Below are 17,647 nucleotides of genomic sequence, written 5' to 3'. Positions count from 1 at the left end.
ATTTAATTTCTGTTGAGTATACACATTTCTTAAGTATTGGTTGATGTTTTCTTTAAAAAAAAAAAAAAAAGCACATGTAGGTACTCTGTTGTAAGGCATTAACCTACCTACTTAAACAGTTATTTTGGCTATATGGGTTAAATATGCTTTCCATAAATCTAGAATTGAGAGGAAAATAAAAGGAAAGAGGGCAGTGAAGTTGCATTTCAAGTTGACCAATGCTTAAGAGTGGGCCAAGGTTGCCAACCTCTATGGTGGAAACTGTGTGGCCTTGAATTCCCATCTCCACGGGAGCCAGCGTTGTCACAAACACCTTACATTTTCCTTAGGTACCCCCTAAAAATGTGACAACAATGAGTGACCACACAAAAAAACTTTTTTCCTTCCAAAGTATGACAAGATAACCAATAAAATTAATATACACTATTAAAATATACTAATGTAACATTTGACATTGTACTGCCCTGGGTAGTAGTTGAAGTACCATTCCTGACTGCAGCGCTGGAGCACGTACCCTGTCCAGACTGCTATGGTCAATGGCTGCCTTATGTGATTTGCTTTCCAGCTGTTTTTTTAAGGTCATAACTGAAGAGAGATGGAGATATTGTCAGATGTGTTTTCTCATTTTCAGTTACAAAATGAGCAGAATGGCTGCCAGAGTTTTTGAATTGAATTATGTTCGTTACGTCATTTCCGCTTCATGTGCGTGGAAGTGGCGTCCAGGCCGGGTCACCAACAAAACAGAATGCAGGCACGAGGCACTTCACCATCTGTTTTTTCCTTTCCTATTTAGAACTTATCCATTTCATTAAATGTACAGTATGTGTTACGTTCATGGAGCTGAAGACAAGTACCTAGAGAAAGTGCTTCAGTGTTATCTTTTTGACATGTTTGTGTAGCAGAACTTCTCAGTGCCCTTGGCTTCATTAAAGGACTTTCGTATTAGCAACAGAACTCTGAGTAATCTTTCCACCCTGGTCACTGTGTCATTCTTGCTACGTTCATGTGAGTGTCAATGTACGGACATGTCCACAAGCCCACACACATGGACCAATGAACTGTACTTGCAAACTTCGAGTCATTGTAGTCGCTCCTAATGCAGTTATGTTCTCAGTGGGTCTCAAGAGCCAAACTATCTACACTCTGCTTTCCTGTAGAGACTGCTGTCAGCAAGAGCTGGCATGGGGCAACAATAAAATCCATTATCGCGAATAAAAATCCGCCAGATTTCTGCACTGCCGTGAAACAGTTTTATTTATTTAACTTGAACTTAAAATTAGGGACAGTGTACAATTCAAATACATTTTTGAGCTACCTCTTGTTTTGAGAGGACTCATAAAATCAAATCTGTATGATAAAGTAAACTCCCGATTATCCATGTGAGCTTGGCTAATTGAAATCCTGTAGGTAATGAAAAAAATAATATAAAAATCCTTTTCATGGTAAGGTCAGCACCAAATATTAGTCTTCAATAAAATTCTGAGCACAAGTGAAGCCTTTGTGATCTCTGTCTCAGCCTATTGGAACGTAAATAATACGGCACTGTCTCACCATGTGGTCTTTCTCCGTCTGCTGGAGAAGTGGAAGCCACCCCACTCCTCTCCCTACCTACCCCCCCCCCCCCCTCCTCCCCATCTGTAATGGCATGCTTGTATTAATTTTTTTCTACTCGGTGGCAAGTTATTCTTCCAGTTGTTTCTTACTCTTCCATGAAACTAGCACGAGGAATTTGGACCAGGCTGGAGGGAAATATAAGTAGCACTTCAATACACCAATTCTCCGAGATGTGCTTTTCACACACCTAACAGGGAAGTTTCCATAAATCAAAGAGGGGCGCAGCAATACGCGCGCAACTTGCAGAGTCATGGCTGCATTGTTTGTTATGAAATGTTGCAGTTACTAGCGTGGGAAATAATTAGCACGAGAAAATATTGTTGGCATTATGGAAACCTGTTGTGATAGACCAGTGAAGATTGTCTCCATGTACGTTGGTTCTCGGTCATTTACGATGGCCTAATGGGGAAAGTTAATCACATCGCCCAAGACAAGATTGAGCTGACCATGCGCGCACAAATTCTGACTGGGTCCCCACTGTCGGTGACACGTCGTGCACGGAGTGTGCGGAGTGGACGATAATCGGTTCGAACAGTTACAATTACAGTTTACAATTACACGACATACATTGAATTACCCTACGAAATTACATGAAAATAACACTGGGTACTCTGATGCACCATTACTAATTTAAACCCTCATGCGAGTCGAGGTTGATTGGAGACGGCCAATCCCGAAAATTGCTAATGCGGCGGTACCCAGGTCCACCTGTGTGGACCACGGTTCGCAGTTAAATTAAGTGCAAGTTCTATGCGTCGTTGGCGGTGACTGTGCACTCGACGTTTAATAAAAAGTCACTGGTTGCGGAAGTCGGCCCGTGCCGTATGGTGAACTGCCATGCGTAATGTCTAGTGCGGGGAGTTTATAGTTAAGCGGCTGGGTTAGGCCCTACACCGTAAAAAGGACCGAGGACGCACGGGGAGTTTATGCAACGAAAAAGGATTTGATTTAATGACTATAGTTACCAGCAAGACTGTTCAGAGGAGACAAAGGTGATGCCTCCCTGTGGAACGCATGTCCGCCCCGGTCCGCGAGTCGCTCGGTACTGGCGTTTGCCCTTGGTGCGAGGGAAGGTCTCAGCGTTCTCTCGTGCCAAAGTTTCTAAAGATCCGTTATTCGGAAATTATTATAATAACAAGAAACTGAGAGTGGCTCTAAATTCGTACATTATTTATTAAGGATTAATTGGCAGATACTATCTAAGAATTAGGTTTAACAACTTTACATAAATTAAGTTTAAATAATACGAGTCACAATGGAGACTGTTCATCACTTGTTGACTGCTCCAGTGGAGAGTTATACACAAAAGAAATGGGGAGGTCATAATTATGTTACACAATACTCTAATTCAGGGGCGCAACAACAAGGGGTGGGGGGAGGGCAAGGGTAATTTGCCCCCCCTCTGAAACCTTGAAGTGGGGGCAAAGAAAGTGCTGTGTAATCAATTTTTAGATAATAAAACTGCTTAAATAGCACCATTTTCCACCTTAAAATACAAATTTTCCCGGACCCCCCACTTCAATAAGGGAGATCGATGATTCTTTATAAAAAGGTATATTGCCCCCCTTTTGGAAATTTAGTTGTTGCGCCCCTGCTCTAATTAATTTAGACAGAAGGCCGCAAGGGGAGCACTCACAAATGTATTGACGTAAATCCACACATGAGTGACCCAGGCACTCCTACGTCGCACTTTCCTTGAACGGGGTTTTTAATAAAAAGTGACTGTACCATTAAATTGTGTTGGATTTATAATTAACTGGGTTCGAGGTGGCTGGTTAAATAGGGCATGGTCTTTGATTTTACCTGTTCCGGTGCTCACCTGACTCGGGTGGGCCATGGCTAGGGGTGCGTTCCGTTAGCGGGGTCGGATACTGGCGGTTGCAGTTCGGGCTTTGGGGTGGCCTTCGGCCGGACATCAAATCCAATGTTAATAAAAAGACACTTGCTACTACCGTCGTTAGTTCACAGGTCGCCGCGAGCTTCGCTAAGCCGATGGAGATCTTAAATATATTTTGTTTTTTGTGAAATTGTATATTTTGTTGTTTTTTTTTTGTGAAACTTTATATGTATGTGTATATATATATATATATATATATATATATATATATATATATTCCTATATGTCAAGTACATATAGGAATATATATATATATATATATATATATATATATATATATATTCCTATATGTACTTGACATGTATCATACCCCAGAAATGGGGTCAAAGGATATGAAAATAAATAAATAAATCAAAAAAATAAATATTTTTTTAGAGTGAATGCTTACTTTCCATATTTAGTCTACACTTAAATATACTTTTTTTTTACACACGTATTACTTTGTCAAGACTTAGGTTCCAAAACTTTACAATAATGTTGGAGATTTTGAACAAAATTAAAACGTCACTAGCGCAGTCGTGACTGGTCAACAAGTTCGTTAACCATTTTGTTGGTTTTATATTTTTATTTCAACGTGTAGTCTATGATTTGTATGTAAACATGGGTTGAGTTTAGTTCTTTTATTATTTAAAAGGTTAGGATAACCTTATTTGTGTATGGTCTTTATTTGTAAGAGTTTGTGTTCAGTGTTTAGAATGATATCTTGGGTGTTAAGAAAACAAATGTTAAGACTATTTTACTGCGTGCAGCTCTTTACTAAGCAAGTTAAAGCTAATATTGTAGTACGTCCTACAATATTTGGTTAGTGTGTTATAAGTCACAGGTAAGAGTAGGTGCTCATATGGGAAAATCTGAAAATGGTATTTTTAAGATTCTTTTATATTTTTTGATTTTGTAAAATGGCATTGCAATATTATTTAAAGTATTTTTGACCGTTTCAAACAGTTGGTTAGGTTAGGCTGATTACATATAAAATGCTGTAAAATGGTTTGAATAGTTAGGTTAATTCAGTGACACCTAAAATAATCAAAAATGGTGCAGAAGTTTGTTTATGTAAGTTCAGTGACGCAGAGGAGTAGGCATTTAAAAAAGTGTTTTGCCTGATAATAAAATACCATCAGTAAGTTAAAAAATACGGTAAATATTTACAATCGCGGTAGATGCCAAAAAAAAAATGCTAAAAATCTGAAAATACTTTTATTCTGTGCCCTTTCACTTCCTCTTTTCAAAACAACCGGCGGATGTAAGAAATTCCAAATACTTTAGGAGATATTGAATTTTTTAATTTCATCATATGTAGAGTCGCGGTATATGCCAAAAAAAATGCTAAACATCTGAAAATACCTTTATTATATGCTCTTCAACTTCCTCTTTTCATTAAAAGCGGCGGAGATTAGAAATTCCAAATACTTTAGGAGATATCGAATTTTTAAATTTCAGCACAAAACCAGCGCATTCCTGTGGCGTGCGTGCACCATTGTTTCTTGTTTACGTACGAGTATCTATTTTTTTATTGGATAATGATGTCACGTGATTGTTTGTGATAGGCCAGAATTCAAATGAACTAATACGTGATTATTTAGTTCAATTATTGTTTAAAACGGTGTTTAATTACCGCCTCCAACTTACGTGAGTTTTTAACGTTTCTAATTTTAAAGTCTTATTTGTTATTTTGATATTGTTGCGCAAGTAATAAGTAACAAAAAAATTTACGTAAGTTGTTACTGTACATCCTTTGTTACGGGTTTGTTAGGTAAGGTCAGTTACATTATAAATAATTTAAAACTAAAGAATAATTAAAATTAATTCACATTATTTTTAATATCACCTTAGTTTTAAAGTATTTATAATGTAACTGACCTGACCTAATCGACCATTTTAGTTTACTGTTCACCCTCTGTCCGGGTTTGTTTGGTCAGGTCAGTTACATTATAAATATTTTAAAACTAAACATCCATTAAAATTAATTCACAAAATAATTTTTAATGTTGGCTTTGGTTGAAAGTATTAATAATGTAACTGACCTGACCTAATCAACCATTTTATTAATTACGCATTCACGATTCACGTATTCACGAACACACGGCAAAATAACAAAAATGGCGCCGCTCGAATGGTTCCACAGGTCTTGTATTGCAAAATTAAAAAATCGATATCTCCTAAAGTATTTGGAATTTCTTATCTCCGCCGCTTTTAATGAAAAGAGGAAGTTGAAGAGCATATGATAAAGGTATTTTAGGATTTTTTACATTTTTTTTGGCATCTACCGCGACTCTACATATCATGAAATTAAAAAATTCGATATCTCCTAAAGTATTTTGAATTTCTTATCTCCGCCGGTTGATTTGAAAAGAGGAAGTGAAAGAGCATAGAATAAAAGTATTTTCGGATTTTTAGCATTTTTTTTGGCATCTACCGCGATTGTAAATATTTACCAAAAATACAAATTCCAATATATTTCGGGGGAAAGTCATGATTTTAGAAAATCACAGAATCACACAATCAATCAATTCACTGAATCACACAATTTCTTGAATGGTAAATATGTAGAGTCGCGGTATATGCGAAAAATAATGCTAAAAATCCGAAAATACTTTTATTCTATGCTCTTTCACTTCCTCTTTTCAAATCAGCCGGCGGAGATAAGAAATTCCAAATATTTTAGGAGATATCAAATTTTTTAATTTTCATCACAATACCTGCGTATTCATGCTGCAATTACCATTGTTTCTTGTTTACGAGTATCTATTATGTTTCTTATTGGACACTTTTGTCACGTGATAGTTCCGTGATTGGCCAGTATTCAAATGAACCAATACGTGGTTATTTATTTATTTATTAATGTTCCGTCGGAGGTATCGCGACGTAGGTGAACGACTACATCATTTCCTTCTAATGGCAAAGGAAATGTACCTGCCTCCAACTTAGTTGGGCTTTTAACGTTTCTAATTTTAAAGTCTTATTTTTGACGTGACGTCTAATAAATCGATGAACGCCGGCTGCACGCACGAAAAAGTGTCCCACTACGGATGTGTCCTATTTGCTCATTGTACGCATGCGTGGCATCTCTCTTCATGCTCATTGTAGGGCCTACGCATGCGTGGCATCTCTCTTCCACTCGATTGGAACGACCATCGATTTGACTTTTCAATCATATTTTCGTCGTTTGAATTATTAATATTATGTAATTTAACGATTGTCCACCGATTTTCAGCACAATCGGTACAGTTATTTAAAAGTAATGTTATATATTCAAATACGTTTTGAACCAACAATGGTGTTTTACATTTACACATAATAATGCAAATTACAACCGGGATCTTTTGCACAATGTTTTAAAAAATATTGTAACACATTTTAAATAAGTTTGGTGTATTTGGGATTCGTATTTGTTATAAAATTCAGTTATAAAAACGAAATAATATTATTCCCCTACCGTAAACAAAATTTTTATAAATGTATATATAACATCTGAAACTATTAATTATCGAATATGGCCTCGTGGGTGAGCGATCAGCGACGCTATCTTCTAATTGTAAGGTTGTCAGTTCGAATCCCGGCAGATGCGAATTTTTTTTTGTACTTGTAAAAATAAATACGGCGCAGCTAACATTTCAAAAGTAATAAATATATTTGAATAATGAATGCAAATAAAAGTAAATTTATTAATTAAATTGTACATTTCATTTCACTCCTTTGTATCCATACAAAATAGTGATAATTCAATAAAAAATGATTCAATTTTATTCATAAAAGTATGCAGAGGTAGATTTTATCATACAAAAGATAGAAAAATTTAAAAAAAATTTCTTCCTCAAAGAATATAATATTTTTAATGCCTAAATGGTTTGGTTGCAAAAACCTATTACGGCTCAGTCTCAGGCCGAATATGATATTTCCTTTTCTTCTAGATCAATCATTTCATCAATGTTTTGTTATGACGTTGTCACGTTAAACTATCATCCGTAAACCGACTTTACAGACAACCAATTTTTTATTTGGATATTGTTGCGCAAGTAATAAGTAACAAAAATAATTTACGTGAGTTGTTAATATCATTTGTCCGGGTTTGTTAGGTCAGGTCAGTTACATTATAAATACTTTAAAACTAAAGAACCATTGAAATTAAATCATATTATTTTTAATGTACGCTTAGTTTGAAAGTATATTCATAATGTAACTGACCTGACCTAATCGACCATTTTAGTTCCTACTGATCATCCTTTGTCACGGTTTGTTTGGTCAGGTCAGTTACATTATAAATATTTTAAAACTAAACAGCCATTAAAATTAATTCACATTATTTTTTATGTCCACTTAGTTTGAAAGTATTAATAATGTAACTGACCTGACCTAATCGACCATTTTATTTATTACGCATTCACGAACACACAGCAAAATAACAAAAATGGTGTCGTTCAAATTGTTGTACAGGTGTTGTATTGCTAAATTAAAAAATTCGATATCTCCTAAAGTATTTGGAATTTCTTATCTCCGCCGGTTTTAATGAAAACAGGAAGGGAAAGAGCATATAATAAAAGTAATTTCAGATTTTTAGAATTTTTTTTCGCAAATACCGCTACTCTACATGTTCAAAATTAAAAAATTCCTTATCTCCTGAAGTATTTTGAATTTCTTATCTCCGCCGGTTGATTTGAAAAGAGGAAGTGAAAGAGCATAGAATAAAAGTATTTTTGGATTTTTAGCATTTTTTTTCGCATATACCGCTACTCTAAATATTTACCAATATTTTACTGCATTGAAGGGAAAAAAAAGTATAATTTATAATTTGTGAGAATTCATGCTCGTATGCTCTGTAGGTACTTTGAGAATTGCAGATACTAGTCTCGACTATAAATCTAAGTACTTTTGTGTGTGTTTGAATTAATTTTCTATTTGTTTTTGATTAGAGAAATTTAAATGGATCCCAAGGCCCAGTTGAAGGTAGCACGTAATTCAAGAAAACAAGCCTACTTTTATTTGAAGAAGGGGAAGTTTGGGAGAGCTTTCTCTCACTTGCTGGTCACTTTGAAATTGGCTCCAAACTTGAAACCAGAACTGAAGGAACTATTTTCATCCACATTATGTAAGTGTGACATGTAGATATATACCTACTTTATTTGGTTGTGGTGTGAACCAGTGGCGGATCCAAAGCAGAGCAAGCAGGGCAACTGCAGTTTTTTTTTCTCCTTCATTTTCTTGAAATTTTAGTTTGTCTAATATTCTGTTAAAAACACGGAATTTTATGAGGATAATTTATCAAGAAAGTATATCAAAATATCCTAAAATAATTGAGCAAAAACCATCGTTGAGATTTAATTTACAGGTTGGGTTTGTTTTATTGCTTGAAAGAGTCTGTCTTTCAAATTGTCTGGGGGAAGGCCTCTATAAAAGTAAATAGTGCAGGGCCTCGCAAAGTCCAGGGCTGCTACTGGTGTGAACCATCACATAAACTTGAAACAAAAGCATGACAGTTTAGGTTTTTGCTAGACAAATATGCTGTTTTCGTCATATCAGCCCAATAGATGGCAAAATATATGTATAATATTATCATAATTTTATTTACTATAGCAACATTATTATTCTAAAAAAAACATACTTTTCATTTAGCAAACTTTTTTTTTACGTGGTTGAATGTGGTCAGAACCATTGCCTCCCATCTAGGCGATCCGTGTTTGATTCCCCGAGGTGGAGTGGGGGGGGGGGGGGGGGGGGGGGGGGGGTTGTCGCACTCAGATTTTTCTCAAGTGGGAAACTTGGTGGGTGTTCCATGGCTTGTGGATTTTCTCATGGTACTCCTGTTTCCCTTCATCTATTATTATTCTGTCATCGCTCGAATACTCCATCTCACCTCACGTACTCTTCAGGCTGGCCGGATACACAGGTCTGTCCCTGCAGGTCAGCCGGCTCGTGTGTGTCAGTTACATTCCATCCATGTAGACCTTGCCTCGGGCAGGGACAATTATATTGTAAAAAAAATAAACCTCTAGTGCTTCAAGATTCCTAATATAATTGAATAATCTTTGTCCCTTGATAGTAAAATAAGTAAAATACATTATTTATCTTTTAACTAATAAAAAAATTATTGTAGGATCACTTAATGCCACTAAGATATTTTTTGCATGATTCCCCTTGTGAATATAGTTTTGAGCTGTCCTATATTGGTTTATAGTGTATTTGGTACTGTTCCAAACTGGTGAATATGGTCTGTACATCATAATGTAATATAGGCCTAGACAGAGCTTGGTGCTTCATGCATAGTATTTAAAGGTTGAGTTCCTGTCAGTCAGAACACTTTTTGATATAGAACTTTGAACTGATTAATGCTTGTTACTTGGCAATAATTGAATTGAAACACTAACTATACACATCCAGTAAAGTGAAGTTAATAGAACATTCAAAAAGTATAGTTAGTAGCTCATGCATTCAGGGAATCAACATGGTAGTAACGTTATTATAAATTTGTTTTCTAGTAAGAGACTACGTTTAGATATAATGTGGCATTAATGTTCACTGGGAGGGACTTCGATCTCGATAGCATTTGTAAAAACTTTTATTTAAATTATTTTGTAATGATGTTTTAGTAAAATTATTTTTGGTGTGTAAACACCTTAGCTCTCTGTATTTAGCATTTGGTAGGAGTAATATGAAAATGGAATGGAAGTCGGAATGGAAGTCAAACGGAAATGTGGGACAAAAATGGCGAACCCAAGTGTGTCAACATAAACCCGAACTTTCGTAAACTTTAGGCGACATACCAAACGAATTGGTGTGTCAAATGAAACTTTATCTTAGTGAAAATACCTTGGAATATATTTTTTGCGCAAAGTGGTTTATTCATTCATTATTTTTGTCTTATAGATAAAAACGAGATTGAGGTAATTTCACTCAAGGTTTTGAATTTCATTATTGGTGTAATTTTTTCAAGGCCAAGGTAACGACCTCTAAAATTTGAATTTAATTTTTTAGCAGAGTTTTTAAGCCTCTTTACGGACATTCAAGCCTCCCAACATTATTAAACAGGAAATTTTACTTTCTAAACATGAATATTCCCTCAAAAATGTAAAATTTTGACACATTTTGGGGACTTTGAATCATTTTTGAGGAAAAGTGAAAAATTTTGATACTGAAATCCAAGATAGCTGCTGGTCATTGACTCCGTACCTCACACCTCAGTCTGAGGCCTGTCCCCAACTTCTCTGGAAGTAGGGGCAATGGAGGTTGAGTGGTCAGCTCATTCATGTTTTCTGGTAGGAAAAAAATGCTATTGTTACTTACATTGTACACAGCTGCTTTTTATGATTAGTTTTCTGTAAATTATTTTCGTTAGTTAAAGGAATGTGTTTTGGGTTATCCTCAGAGCAACAATCTGTGGTATTATGTTTCAGGTACGTGGGGTAAAAGCCTTGAGAACAGTGGGCGGTACAATGACCTATTCAACTGTTATGAGCAAGCGCTAGAAGTGTTCCCAGGCCATGAAGTCTTGCTGAGCAATCTTGGAGGCCACCTCTACAGGTCATTACAATCTATCCTACCTAGGGTGTTAAAGTTTTTTTTCATGTGTGGAGTGTATTAAGCAAGAGATTGTGTGTATTAGTGTAAGTTTATCACAGTTCCTGTTAAAGTTGTTGTAATGATACTGTTTCTGCTTGGACAAATTTTAACTCTATTTTATGCATGCTTATTATTTGGATTATTTTGTATGAGTTAAAGAATTCATATGTAAGCAATATTGTGTGAAAGTTATTTAAGTTTTTAATTGATAAGTCACTGTTGTTAAATATATCTTAAATGGAAGAGAAAAAGAATGCTGAATGGCTAGCCACCATGTCAGTTCATTTTCCCAAGACTACGAGGAAGTATCACGGCACAGTGGTTTCACAGCTGCGAGCATTAAGTTCGGGTATAAAACCAGGTTTTCTGTGGGACATCCCGATCACAGTTTCCGCGTGCCAGTTGGTCCTTCTGTTGGCCAGCCTGCGGCAGGAAGGCCTCGTGGCCGGTGACGTGCGTGTAGTTTTAGTAGCGGGCGACATTCTGTTGATGAACGTCCCCTTAATTAGGGAGAGGATCACAAGGCACTTGGATAATGCCATTGGGACATCAGTGTACCAGTTTGTGGACTTGAGTGGATCAGAATTGATGGCTTTGAGCCCTGAATCTGTGCTGTATACCAAAGTACATCAGATGTTGTCTTTGTTGCTTGCCCGTCTGGATCTACCAGAGAGCGAGGCAGTCATTAGTGTTCCTTTAGAAGATGATTGGTGCGTGAATACCGTAGTGGGAGTTCTTATCGGCTACCCAGTTGTGTACTGGTACTTTGGGAGCGAACCAGCCTCCTTGTCGATGGTTCCTCTGACGGTATTTGAACTGAGTGCAGAAAGCGAGGACAGGAGGTACGTCATATATGATTTCAGTATTCCCAGCAGCATTGCGGCCACGTTTGAGTTACACATCAGAGACTGGCATAGTCGTATGCTTGTGGAGCGGTCACACTTCACACAAATTAAGTTGGCCACCAAGCAAGTGACAATGCCGCACGTCATGTTTTGATTACATAAGTTGGTCGTACTTATATGATACATAACTTTGATTTTGAGAAAAAGGGACAAAATAAATATAAATTGTTCCTATGTAGATCAATGTTTTGTGCCCACAAACATATTTTGCAGATTTAAATAAAATATTTTGAGAACATCACTGCATACAAGATTTGCTCATTTAATAGTACAAGATATGTGAGAAAGTTATTTAAGGAACACTAATCTTCCACATATGAGATAAAAAACAATTAGCATTGTACCTGTCCAAAATATTTGTACTAATATGAACAAATTAAAAGTAATATTTGATAGATTTTTAAACATACCAAGATGACTTTTCTCTTTTCTTGGAACATTTTTCTTAATAATGAGACAACTGCCATTTTCATTCAGATGGAAAATACTGGCTTGCTGGTTGACTCATAATTATGTGTTATTTTAGGAGCAGATATTTTGTGCATGAAAGCTAACAAAAGCTTCCACAAATAAAGCATGCTAATGTTGATATCCCTCCCATCATTATTATATTTTACAAATATCTACAGGGTTTTATACTAGCAAATTGTGTCTGATGTCTGGCAAAAAAGACTGAATTATATCCCAAATCACTTGTTGAAATGGACTTGTTTTTATTATTAATTCTAATGTTTATAGAAAAAAAAATTGTGTGTGAAATAAACTTGTTTGGTAATTATCTATTTGTGTTGTTTATTTCCCTTAAATTTTTAATTTGTCCAATCTCAGTGAGTATTTATAAACAATAAATAATAACTAAACAGTTACATTTTTTTATTAGTTTCTTGGCACAGGATTGCAAACTGCATAAGGTACACAAATATGAAAAATGCTGGTAACTATGGGTTAGGTGTCTGTTTAGTTCCAGTGTCTGAAATGACAAAATACACAACAACATGGTGAATTATCCTACTAAACTTATTAGAGTGATAAGCATTAGTGAAGTTTGTATTTATAACTTTAGTTCAGTGATCTCCAACTATGTGTTTGTGATTTTCAGTGAGGATAAAACAGTTAAAAATTTAAATTTTTGTGAAAATACCACTAATTTTAAGCTTGCCCTTGCTATAAAAAAAATTTAGTTTATTTGTTTGTGAAAAAATTGACAGTTGTACAACCCTACACCAGGAATTAAAACAGTATAAATAAGTATATAAACTAAAGCACAGTAAAATTTCAAGCACCCTACAACTAGAAAATAAAACATTTGGAATAAGTTAGTAAAATTAATTTATTTCATTATATTATTCTGTATTGTATTATTTTCATATTTTGATTCCAATTTTTCGTGTTGATAGTAACAGGGGTGCAGAAAAATCAAAAATTTTATTTGACCTGTCAGTGATATTTTGATTTTAGCCCAGTCTCCATTTGAGGTAGTATTTATATTCCACTCCACTTATTGAGTATGATTATGTTCTTCCATTTTCTTCTTTTTTAATATTTTTTTAAAGTGTAGCCGTAGCATATCTTTTTATTCTAAATGGGATATATACATAATTCCTTTTTTTTTCATTGGAAATAGTTTCTTTTTTGGTTGAAATAGTTTGCTGAATATAACATTACGTTACTCGACTGCTACAATGTTGGCTGGATCTGAATTTCATATTCAAGCAAGTTAATGTACTAAAAATTCATTTGCACAAACAAACTTACATCCATTAAGTTAATTTCATTCTGAGCCATTTTCTTAATGTGTAAATAAAGATATCGAGACCAGCTGTGTGTTAAAACACCGTAGCACTGTCTGTGTTTTGTAATTGGTTGAGTTCCTTTCAGTTAAATTTCTGCTGTCTGCACATGAATCGCAGCCATTCGGTGCGATAGCAAACACATCCTGAATGGCCCTGCCAAACAGGGAAATGGCTTCTCTTGCAGACGGAATTACAAGAAAATGATCACTAGCGCGGTACCTTATTGCAGACTAATGAGTGTTCAGTTTTTTCATGGAAATATGTGCCCTTATATATAAGGGTAATGGAAGCAAAAAAATTTCAGATTTAGATCTATAATACTTACTAATTGCTACTGCAATTTACTTCTAATCATTTTGAATTAATATTCTCTTGAAGACAACAAATTGTAGATTAGAAAAAGTAATTGATTAGTTTATAATTGAATATAAGTATTTTGAAACTTTCTCAGAATCAACTAAATAACACTCTTGAACTTATAAGATAATATTTATGAAATATTAAATAAGTAAATAATTTTGTGCCTTGGTGCAAAGTATCTAATTACACATATTTGATAGTAATCCCATAATTACTTTCTGGCAAGCATGTGATTTTCTGTCATTAGGGCAACAATCTAAGCTGCTGTGATTTTAACTTCGATCACGGTGGGAGGAAGATATTTTAATTTTTTTTCACCATTGCAGTAAGCTCAGATATTGCTAAGCTGAAATTTAATGGGTGGCAGAAAAAAAAGTTTTGTTTGACTAAACAAATGTCTGCAAATGCAGCCCTTTAAAGTTACAGGTCTGAATAGTCGTATACATTAGAATTTGGCGTGTGTCAAAACACCACTCCACTGGTTAAAAGAACTGTTAGTTGACAGAAAGTATGACTAACTTTCTGACATCGTCACCTGCTTCTCGAGGAGCGCTTAACCATCTTTCAGCTCTGCGATCAAAGCTGTATTTACGGACAGACGTCTCTTAACAAAAATTTCTTGTTTTAGCATTTCTGACACCCATTAAATTTATGTCCAATTTCGGAACATTTGTATTTTGTCAAAATTTGTTAATCATAATTTTTTTCGTGCAATTCATTTGGAGTACATCTAAGATAAAAAATCACGTGCTTTTTTATGTGGGTTAACCATCAGTTAGCTATTTGTGTGCCACTATGGTGAAAGGTCTTAAAATCCGGCACGTTTGGGCCACAGCCATGCCAGGTTTGCAGTCTTGCTATATTATTAAACTAAATATGGTTATAATGGGAATAGCGAAGAAAAATTAACATATTATAGTACAATGGTATTAAAAAATAAAAAAAATTGTTATAAGCTGCTCTACGAAAGAAAAATACAAATGAGCATTAACTTTCTTCAAAAAATCATTACAGGAATTATCAGTGAAATGTAAAATGTAACATGCTAGAAAATGGGATACTTTGCATTAAAATGATAAAAAAAAGGTAACTATAAAAACTTAGTGAACTAAAAATCCCAGGAGCGCAGTAATGCAACCAAAGTCAACAACCAAAATGCACCCAAAAAAATATGAATGCATGTAGCTTGATCGGAGCTGTAATACAGAATGTGCCAAACAGAATGCTGTATAAAGACCTTTCACTGTTCTAACGAAATCATGCACATCAGTGAAGATGTAACTGACAAATTTTTCCCTCAGTCATATTGGTATGATGAAATCAGTAATTTTTTTTAAGTAGTGGAATTGAGCAGACTGACATACCTCTAAGTTACCAGTTGCTTAAGTTCTTCTCTAACATGTTAGGCTGGGCCACCTCCGGGAAGCGTGTTGCTACTTCCGCCAAGCACGCGTCGCGAACCCCAGCTACCTGCCGGCCATCTCGAACCTGTACAACTGCTGCAACCTGGCGGTGGAACGCTGGCACTACCGGATGCTCAACGACGGTTGCCGCAACGAAACTTATCGTTCCGCCATCGTTAAAGCACTGAGAGGGGGGGATAAAGTGGTCCTCGACATTGGCTGTGGAACTGGAATACTCAGGTAGTGTATCTGTTGGTTGAATGGCCGACGTTAAATTTCATACCTGATTGTTCCTGCTATAGTCTGTGTTTTGCAACTAGTCTCCAAATCTACAGTTCTTAAAAGTAGAACTGGTTTTTTAAATATTCTATCATGTGGTTATCAGTATTCATGAACTAACATTGTATGTTGCTTTGCAAGTGACGGTTGTAAAAGTTTAACACTGGTATTATGTACTTTGGAAAACTTTTGTTTGAAACACGTTAAATAGACAGTTTCTATTTCTTTTTTTTTAAGGGTTTGTAAGTATGGGTTAATGTTAATGGGAAGCAAGATGATCCAAACCACTCCAAAAGTTAAGTAACAATACTGTGACATTGTTTATTAATTCCATAATTTATTTAAATTGTTACAGTCTTTTCATGCGGATCCACCCAGAGGGTGGAGATAACAGCAGAGTTTATTTTAATTTAATTTTATTTTAATTTGTAACATGCCCACCAACAGTCATAATGGTGGGCATGACAAGTAAAGACAAATACATAGGAATCACTGCAAAGGTATGGACTCCCACCACCGTCGGTACCACAACAGGCAGAACAACCGCATGTGGCCAACACATGAGGGCAAAAACACCACACATTAACAGTGATTACAGATACACACACAGTAAATAAAGACAAACAAAAAAACACCAAATAATATAAAAGGACATAAAATAACACCAACGAACACAAAAATTGCTTATTCATAATTGTTTAAAATAACAGACATGGACTCAAAACTAAGCAGGTATAAAAGTTTTCACTTACAGTTATAATTATTAGAATTCAAATAATGTTTATTATAATTAAATATGTCTGTAAATAATATGTATCATTATTAGTACGAAGAGTACACAGGGTTGAACTTATGTGGGAAATTGGGGAATTCTCAAGCCGGTTTTGTCTAGAAGATGTAAGGAACTGAATCTAGAAGTATAAGAATTATGAACAAAATTTGCATCATGATGGGGCCTACTGTCTACAAGGGGAGTTAATTTAGGTTGCTGGAAATTCGTCAGAGTAATTAATTAGATAACTTTATTTTGAATGTATTCAATTTTTTTCAATTATCAGTAAGTTGATGCCATTCCAGATAATAGAATAATAATCCAACTTTGATCTTATAAGTGCCAAATAGAGTGAGATAGTTTAGTCTGAATTAGTTGCATAAGAAGTAATAAATTTTATAATACGTAGCTGAAGTTCTTCTAGCATGAGAGTATAAATAATCAACATGTTTGAGAAAATATAATTTATAATCTAGAATGCCACCAAGATCCGTTATGAAAGGTGATTTAGAGATTAAAGAATTAGCTAACTTGTACTCATATTCAATTGAATGGTATTTCCTAGTAAATGATATGATCTTGGTTTTATCTTTATTAAGTTTGACCAGATATTGTAAACACCAATTTATTGATTTCAATCATGTCTATTTCTAATTATAGGCAATTATTTAATGTAGAAATAATTTTATAGATTTTTTTAGGTCATCGGCAAAAGGTATACCAACAGAGTGGCTGAGTACCTTTGTAATATTGGTAATAAATGTATTAAAGAGGAGAGGTGAAAGTGTTATTGTACAGAGGAGATTTATGATTATTGCTAGATACAAAAAAGCATATATTGGTAAGGTAACTTGAAAAACTAATTAAAATAATTGTCACATAGGTCAAAATTGGATAATTTATTAAGAAGTAAGGAATGATTGACTGTATCTAAGGTTTTAGCTTAGTCAAAATAACATGCATCAGTCTGACCCCCTATTGGTAACTGTATTATATATAGGATTACGAAAAGTAAATAGGTTAGTAGTAGGCATTCCAAGCCTGAAACCATGTTGATTATCTAGATAACG

At 35.0% G+C, this 17,647-nt stretch overlaps 1 protein-coding gene across 2 annotated transcripts in view; it reads left to right on the top strand.

Annotated features, from left to right (window-relative positions):
* The first annotated feature begins 3,970 nt into the window (after window positions 1–3,970).
* The window catches only part of LOC134530608 (protein arginine N-methyltransferase 9-like), a 38,884-nt gene continuing 25,207 nt past the window's right edge, over window positions 3,971–17,647 (top strand). The window contains exons 1-4 of one of the 2 annotated variants that reach the window (XM_063365600.1): window positions 3,971–4,145; window positions 8,422–8,597; window positions 10,900–11,026; window positions 15,530–15,766. In XM_063365600.1, the coding sequence (XP_063221670.1) occupies window positions 8,432–8,597; window positions 10,900–11,026; window positions 15,530–15,766 (530 nt within the window). In that variant the 5' untranslated portion in view covers window positions 3,971–4,145; window positions 8,422–8,431. Of the gene's footprint in view, window positions 4,335–8,421; window positions 8,598–10,899; window positions 11,027–15,529; window positions 15,767–17,647 lie in introns of both variants that reach the window. The other variant, XM_063365599.1, reaches the window with a different exon arrangement.

This window comes from Bacillus rossius, chromosome 3, assembly GCF_032445375.1.
Source record: "Bacillus rossius redtenbacheri isolate Brsri chromosome 3, Brsri_v3, whole genome shotgun sequence".
Classification (NCBI taxonomy): domain Eukaryota; kingdom Metazoa; phylum Arthropoda; class Insecta; order Phasmatodea; family Bacillidae; genus Bacillus; species Bacillus rossius.
This window is presented reverse-complemented; position numbering and strand designations above follow the sequence as displayed.